Source organism: Leptodactylus fuscus, chromosome 7 (genome assembly GCF_031893055.1).
Source record: "Leptodactylus fuscus isolate aLepFus1 chromosome 7, aLepFus1.hap2, whole genome shotgun sequence".
NCBI lineage: Eukaryota > Metazoa > Chordata > Amphibia > Anura > Leptodactylidae > Leptodactylus > Leptodactylus fuscus.
In genome coordinates, this window is record NC_134271.1 from 92474359 (window position 1) to 92482926 (window position 8568).

Consider the following 8568-nt stretch of genomic DNA (forward strand, 5'->3'; position numbering starts at 1 on the left):
ATGTAGAACTTGTACTTTGTGTTAAGCCTAGTGAAAGGCTTGAAGGGTTTAAGCATAACATAAGGATACAAAGACTGCCTAGTAAACTAGGCTCAGCATTAGGTATACAAGTATTACTCTTGTTCTCTGCATTTTTAACTTCAGCCCAAAGAGTGCATAAATCTTGAAATGCACCATAGGTCTAGCTAGCCCCATGACCTGGGGTCTTGGGACCATTCATTGGTTACATGTCCATAAAATGTTTCTATGATTTAAATTATACTTGCCAACTCTCCTAGAATGTGTGGGAGCTACTTCGAAAAAAAAGGAATGTCTTTGCAGAGTCCCAGAAGTTCTGCAAATATCCTGGTCCCATCAGAAGAAGGGATGCTTTGTGATTTCATAAGGGATAATTTTACATTCGAGTCTTGTTGCAAAAAAAATGGGCATCACTGGCACACTGCATGTCTAAGTCACAAAAAGAGAAAGAAAGGGGGCAACACGGTGGCAGCGCTGGAGTCCTGGGTTCGAATCTCGCCAGGAACAACATCTGCAAGGAGTTTGTATGTTCTCCCTATGTTTGTGTGGATTTCCTCCCATTCTACTAAGACATACTGATAGGAGAAAAAAATGTACATTGTGATCCCTATATAGGGCTCACAATCTACATAAAAAAAAAAAAAAGAAAGAAAAAATATGCAGATCTCCCAGACAATGACCTGCCAATGGAGGAGATTTAATAAAGATTAATGTTATCAATGCCAAATTTCATAATCCCATCACAGAAGGCAGGTGCACCTCATATGTGACAAGGCACACACCTACTTATAAATGAGGCCTACCCTGTACTGGGCCATGTGCATGGAGGGATATCTGGTCAAATTTCTGGTTTAAAATAATAAATCTAGTGAGGGGCAGTTGCCCACCACACGACCTTTTTGGGAAAGTGGTGAGGGCAGCACCACTGATCAGAGCAGGACAATATTATTCACAAACAGTATGGCTTTTGTAGCCATGGTAGTATCACTTATATTGTATCTAATCTTTTAAAACTTTTTTTTTAATTTAGTAAATACATTTATTTTTCAGTAGTAGTTTGCTTCTAGAGCTTGCCTCTGATGGTACTCGGGTCCTGTCAGTATCTTTCTGCCTGGCTATTTCATTGAACTAGGACCCTCTTAGTTCTAAGAGCCACCGATATGCCCACAACAAGATGACTGACAGTTGGGGCCCCTGCAGTGTGATTGAGAAGATGGGTCCCAGGGAGGGAGGCTACTGGTTGGCCTGACTCTGCACCTAGATATCATCTCACTGTCAATTTTCGTGCTCAGCTTATAAAAAAATAAACTGGGATGGTTCTCAAATAATCTACCGAGTATATTGTACTGAGACGTAGCCTAGTTGAGATGTGGTAATATGAGAATCCGTATGAAGTACAGTGAGTGTACTATGCCATGCTAAGGTGAGCTAGGGACCCACGGGGAGTTTCACCTGTGTGCCAGTCCGAGTCTGCCCTGGTGCAAAGACACCACAAAATAAGGGGACACCAATAAACCTCTACCTGCAGTTTCCAACAGAAGTAGTTCTAGAAAGTTTTAAAGCAAAAGCCACAAGTACAAGTGTAGTTTGTAACTGGAGCAGGATGTAGCGTTGCTGCCATCAAAATTATTACCATTAAACTTAAGAAAAATTCTATTTGTGGACACAAATATACATTACATTTTTAAACATACTGTATATACAAATGTGGAGTAACATAGCAATACTTTATTCATCTTGTAAAGATTCAGGTTTACATAACTCCATTTTAGTCTAAAGTTCAAAATTTTATTGGTTTAATGGTTTCCTATTACCAAAGGCAGTGTATGATGGAGGCAAGATGACATTTCCACAATTAAAGCTTAGCTCATGACTGCCAAGAGGGTAGATACAATCTGCTTTCTGTTCCCTATGGCAAAACAGTTGGGGTCATGTTGCAAGATACGATGGGGAAAGGAAAAATTCAAGAGACTGCTATACTTTACCTCCCCTCTACCTGCTATACATCATTGGGGCTACCAACAGTAACACCTTATTCCTAATCGGGCACTGATAGGATATTCTATGAATATTCCATCAATGTCTAAAATCCCTTCTGAAGAAAAAAGCTGCTCTAAAGTGCAGGTCTAACTTCTGGCGTCCGTAGTGACACATGTAATATTACATGCTGGTCATTTAAGTAAAAGTCTGAATATGTAATACATGGACATGCTTGGATGGGATTGACAAGCTGAATATGTGTGGAAGGCCTCAGGTCCCAAGTGGGGTGCCCACTCCATTATATCCATGTACCCCAAAAAGAAGTTGTGTTGATGGGAGCTTTTGGCTGAGATTAGAATACACACAGACCTCAGATCATTAAAAGACATCAATTATCTTGGTTAACTAGAAGATGTTCTGTAAGTAAATATAGATCACAATTATCTTGTATTTACAAGCTTGCATTTTCTTTTGATCCTTGAATAAGGTCCAATTTCTACATTAAAAATGAAATCCCATAGAACCTGGACCCAAGACTGGTGCTGAGGGAGACCATCATAAAACTCTGAAGCAATCTTCCTTACCTGCAGGACAAAAAGAAATGTTCAGCCTGTGCAATGTGTATGGCAAGTGCCATAATAGGAGAGCTTTCTGTAGCAACATTTGGCTTTGTGAGTGAGACCTCATACTGCCATCAATATTGTAAAGCAGTCCTGAAACTCTTGGGTCAACCATGTAATAGTTGAAGGCTGACAAATGCATACAAAATAAGGAAACATTACCTAAAACCATTATGGGAAACCAAGCGCAGAACTGGGCAAACTAAACATTCTCATCTCTCGGATCTACCCTGTATACTTACATCTTACATCTGTCACCGTCTAACATCAAAGACGGCCTTTCACCACTATAGTTATGTTACAGCAGTGACAGATGGTAGATCTCTACAAGCATGAATTTACAATACTTTAGCCAGCTACATTCAGGGAGCGAATGACCCCAGATAGGAGCAGAGCAAGTCCTCAACTGTAACACCATAGCAAAAATATTTGTCAATGAATGTCATAAAATACCTTTGTTGGAATCAGAGCATGGGTTTCCTGTTACAGAGCTCCAAATTCCCTTGTGCCCACTCACACAGACATAAAATTACGGCTGCCTATGCATTGCTTGCATACAAGTTTATTATTAAATGAATATTCCACTAATTCTATGGGACTGCTGGATAAACACGTGGTGTCCTATAGAGATGAACGGAGATGTAGGGGATATTCATAACCTGACATCCTAATGATATGGAGCACATGGGACCCCTGTTGTTATGATTGGTGGGAGTACAAGCAGGGAGTTACCTGCTATCCAGGGATCCTACTAATATTATAAATCCTATCCTACTAATATTATAAATGTGAAAGTTTGTGTATTTGGAGGTTTGTTCCACAATCACGGCCAAACGGCTGAACGGATTTGGCTGAGATTTGACACATACCTAGATGGTCACCGGGAAGGAAACATAGGCTACTTGATATAACGCAAAATGCCCGAAATCCCAAGCACTAGCAGCAAACATATGCTCCGGCTACGCTGCAGGACTTGAGATGACGTGATCCCAGGTCCTTCAGCTGGGCTCCGATAGGTTGGCAGCATGCTGTGGACGGGCCAATAGACAATGTGTGAGCCGGAGAAAATGGCGGCACGCAGCCTGGCTCTGCAAGGCACAACATGTGGATGGGGTGTGACAGCTGTGTGAGTACCCGGAGGGACTGTAGGGTTCGAGGCCGGGGGGCCAACTGAGGGGGCACAGAAGAGGTGTTTGGGGGAGTGCGCAGGGAGGAGTTTGGGGGCCAGGGGGGCACCGGGGCTGTGAGGGAGGGGTTTGGGGCAGCACACGGGAGGAAGGGGGCACGCGAGAGGGCTTTGGGTGGGCTGGGGGGACCCCGGGGCCACACGGGAGGGGGCCCGCGGGAGAGGAGTTTAGGGTGTGCCGCGCAGCAGTGGTGGGCGCAGAAGAGGGGTTTGGGGGTGGGCAGCGGGGGGACGTGGGCGCAGGCGGATCGCCCCTAACAAAGACATGCGTACGAAGTCGCAGGCAAATGTTAGTAGTAGATAAATCTTCATTACTGGAATACCCCTTTAATGGGAGCTGTATATATCGTCACCAATAGGTTTCCCCTTTTGGTGGCTGCAGGCAGACTGGAGACTGGGAAATTGATGCATTGTTAAAGACAAAAATGTACAGAACAGCTACTGATCATTTGGGAAAATGAATGGCTTAAAGTTGTTTAAATCATATGGGCTAACATTTATCTCATATCTATAACTTTATAACTTTGAAACTAGAAATAAGCAAATCATTTAGGCACAAATTGGATTTGATATGAATTTTCATATAATCCTAGGAGGTGTCATGTATGATTTTTCAGGGCGATCGGGTCACTTTTGATTCAGAGTGGATTTAAAAGTCTAACCAAAATTTGCTCTTTATTTACAGCTAGTGATAAGCCAGTTGTGTTTGCCAATTATAACAGTGGACTATGACTACAACTCTCATCATGATGGGTTTAGACCACTGGTAGAGAACATGACTGGGAAGTGAGAGCACACATACTTACCATGGGCAGCTTGCTTCCAGGAATGCTGGGAAAGTCATGATGCTCCATGTGATAGCCGACATTGAAAGTTATTAAATTCAGAGATCCGTAGTAGGAATAGGTTTCGTATCCTTTCATAAACATGTAATGTTCTGCAATAAAATGTCCAGAGATGGGGTGAAACCCCAAACAAAAAACTGAGCCAGCAAGCAGGTAGACAACAGGCTTCAGGCCACACATGTGATACAGTAAGAAATCTACAGAAAACTGGACAAGGGCATTAAATAGCTCCATCCTGCTGATGGGTTTTGGATTCACATATAATGGCCGTAATACATAGAAAAGTGGCTGTAAGATCAGCCATAAGAATTTACGTAAGGGAGTGCAGAAGAACCATCCTTCAAAATCAGTTGGTATATCCACATCCAGGGAGTCTCCTCCTAGATACCGATGGTGATCGATGTGATACTTTTTAAAGGACGCAGAGTATGGCATGCCAATGGGCAAGTTGGCAATCACTGCAAACCACCTGTTCCACTTAGCCTGCCGGTTACCAAATGCTACATTGTGGGAGATATCGTGGATAGCCAAAGTCAATGAGTGATTCACACACCCGCCAAATGCATATGCCCAAAATAAAACCCATTTCCAAGCCAAGTCTCTGACTAGATGACAGACCAGAAGCTGAGCAGCAACCATCGCCAAGACAACCCATTTTAGGTGGGGGTCCGGTCCCATAAGAGATTTGATTTCTGGATACTTGGCTACAATAAAAAAAGGAAATATTTCAAAACACTGTCTCGAATAAAATGTGTCAATATAGTTCACAAGTGATATTCAGTTGTACAGTTTGCTAGAGAAGCCAAAAGATAAAATTCTGACTCTCCCTGCTTCCGATAAAGGTACTGTACCATAGAAGATTTAAACCTCTATCCACCCCAGGAGATTTCCAGTGCTCCCATTGAATAGAAATGGAGTGAGGGGAGGAGTCGCATCTGCATACAACATGCATGCTCTCGATATGATGCTGCTTTCACCTTTGCCAATGTAAGATCCCTAAGGGCTAGTTCACATGGGGCAAAGCGGTCAGGATTTTGCCGCGGAGTCCACGTCAAAATCCTGCCGCCTCTCAGTGAAATGGGAGCCAGTCATTTCCTTTTTCCGTAAGTGGTTTGTTCCCGCTCACGGAAAAAAGAAGCGACATGCCCTTACTTCAGGCATCCGCCTCGTGACACCACCCTCAGGACTAGGCCCATTCATTTGGGCCTAATCCGGAGTGGAAAGCCGCGACAGCATGCCGGTGCACTGCACTGGCATCCTGTCGCGGCCGCTGCGACGGAATGTGTTCACGCGGAATCCTGTGTGATCTAGCCCTTACTGCTGTCATTTTGGTTTTTACTCCACACTTTCTAAATGCCATAACCTACACATTTTTTTGTTTCAGAACTTAAGATGTTTCTTTGTAGGACAAATTGTACTAAAACTTGATATGTACCATTTTCTTATGGGTTTTGTGTCTACAATATTCGATGTCCAGTAAAAGTGCGATTATCTTGTCAGTGCCATCATGTCAATACCAAATTTATTTCGTTTTTGTTATGCCAAACTGTATGCAAAACGACAACAGTTTTGGAAATCGCTGTATGTATTTTTCCGCAAAGTGGCGATGGGATTCACTTGCATCCTATCCACTTTGCTGTGAATGTAAAATTTGGCTTTTATTTCTGTGACGTTTATGCTACATGGGGCCTAGGCCTTAAAACATTTAAAAGAATAGGTGATAAGTGTATGATAGTTGGAGGTCCAACCACTAGGCTCACCTTTGTAATGCATGCCCAATCCCTCCATAAATTGCTATACAACTAATCTACTCTGCTATCACTGTTAGCTTTGTCAGTCTCATAGGAGTACATGGAGAAGCAGTCAGTAATGCATAATACTGCTATTCACAAAGGGCACTTGTGGACCCCTGTTCTCAAGATCCCAGTGGTCAGAACTCCAGCCACCATACATTCATTATCTATCCTATGGAACGTCCATAAAGTCCAGTTTTCCATTATACACAGGGAAATTACTCAAATAGCAATTCCTGGGTATGAAAATACCAGATATTCATTCAGCCTTCTCATGAACAAGAGCTGCTAGTCACTATATTGGCCTGTAGTAAAGAGCAGAATGATGGATACATTGGAAGCCATTATTAACCTTGATGGGATTTTAGGGAATTACTATTTAACCAATAACCTTACAAAAACAGATAGTCATAATACCAATTTTATGCCATGAGTTACAGCCTTCACCCAAAGGTGTTTTAGTCCTGTAATTAAGTACGCTGACCAAGGCACGGTAGCTTGTTGGTGCCCCAATAAGACATGCCTCACCCCCTCTCTCCTCCCAGTTACACCTCTTTGTAAACGTATAATGGGGAAGATTTATTAAAGAGTCTACGAGCAAAACTGCCTTAGTTGCCCATAGCAACAAATCGCACCGCAGCTTTAATTCTTTAAGAGCAGAATACCAAATGAAATCTGCATTGTGATTGGTTGTTATGAGCAACTAAGACCGCTTTGCTCTTCTACACTTTAAGAACTCTACCCACTGTATACAGTATTAGAAAAGGATCACAACTACCCAAGCAAATTGCTGCACATAGATACACATGTAATAAATCAGAACATATCTACCTAGTATTTCCTTCCTGCGCTCGGTGTGTGGCTGATCTGTGTACACCCATTCAAAGTCTCCTCGAGTCACCTTATTACCCATTGTGGTTCATTTCTTGCACTGCCTAGACATCCAAGACTGAGGAAAGTGGAGTGATCAGCTGGGTCTTATATAACCTTTCCTGCCTGGAGGGGCGGGCTAGACATGCTGGACACTTGCATTGTGAAGTAATTGAAGCCTGCTGCTGTGTGATATCCATCTACTATGAGGTTAGCAACATTAGGGTATATTCATACTTTCAGGTTTTGAACAGATCTGATCAGGTTTTTGAATTGGACAGACACCACTTCTGTAGCTTCCAAACATGCCTCGGAACAAAACCTGAATAAAGCTGAGGGCAGGCATTGTGGAAACACAGGGGGAACTTATTACAATTGGCGATCTTACAGGTGCACGACTTGTTAGAAGTACTAAGAGGCTCTTAGTAATTCCAGCGCCTGTTGCCAGATCTACGCCAGTCAGTGGCTGATGTAGATTTGTGGTGCAAGTTCCCTGCCTCACCCACTGTCTAAAAAAAAGTGGCAAGCGGGGCACAGAAGCGGACATATGCCCCAGTGCACCAAAAATGTGCCAAGTTTAGATGTATTATTGGCCACTTTTGAGGCACATCTGCCTTTTTAAATGTGGACCAAAGCTCTTTTGCATTAATGAAGGGGGGAAAAAAGCACATAAGGGTCCATTCACATGGAGGAAAATGGTGAGGAAATTGGAGTGGAATTTCAGCGCTGAAAAAAAAAAGCCTCCCATTGACTCCAATGGGTTCTGCTAGCAGAAAAAGGAACCCATTGAAGTCAATGGGAGGTTTTTTTTTCAGCACTGAAATTCCACACCAAATTCCTGACCATTTTCCTCCGTGTGAATGGACCCACACAGGATTATTTTAGGACCAGAACCTTCCAGTCCACAATACGGGTAGCTGCGATTAGATGCCGGTCCAGTCACGCACTCCGCTCCAGATTAGGCCCAAATGAATGGGCCTAGTCGGGAGACGAATCCGCCTGAAAGAATGAGCATGTCGCTTCTTTTTCCGGGAGCCGGAATAAACAACTCTCGGAAAAAAATAACTAACCATCTCCCATTGATTTCAATGGGAGCCGTCTATTTGGTTAGGATTTTGAGGCGGATATGGCCTCAAAATCCTGGCCAAAAAACTCCATGTGAATTTACCCTTAGGCTATAATCAAGTGTATTTAGGGACCAGTGAAAATGGACAAATATAGGACAAGTTAAAATCACGATGGAAGCTTTCTTCTGT

At 42.9% G+C, this 8568-nt stretch overlaps 1 protein-coding gene across 1 annotated transcript; it reads right to left on the bottom strand.

The window, feature by feature from the left end:
* Nucleotides 1–2316: 2316 nt before the first annotated feature.
* DEGS2 (delta 4-desaturase, sphingolipid 2) lies at nt 2317–7507 on the bottom strand. Its single transcript, XM_075282544.1, has 3 exons — nt 7274–7507; nt 4611–5353; nt 2317–2582 (listed from the first exon to the last, which is right to left on the bottom strand). The coding sequence occupies exons 1-3, from the start codon at nt 7353–7355 to the stop codon at nt 2439–2441; spliced, it is 969 nt and encodes a 322-aa protein (XP_075138645.1). The 5' UTR covers nt 7356–7507; the 3' UTR covers nt 2317–2438.
* Between the last annotated feature and the right edge of the window lie 1061 nt (nt 7508–8568).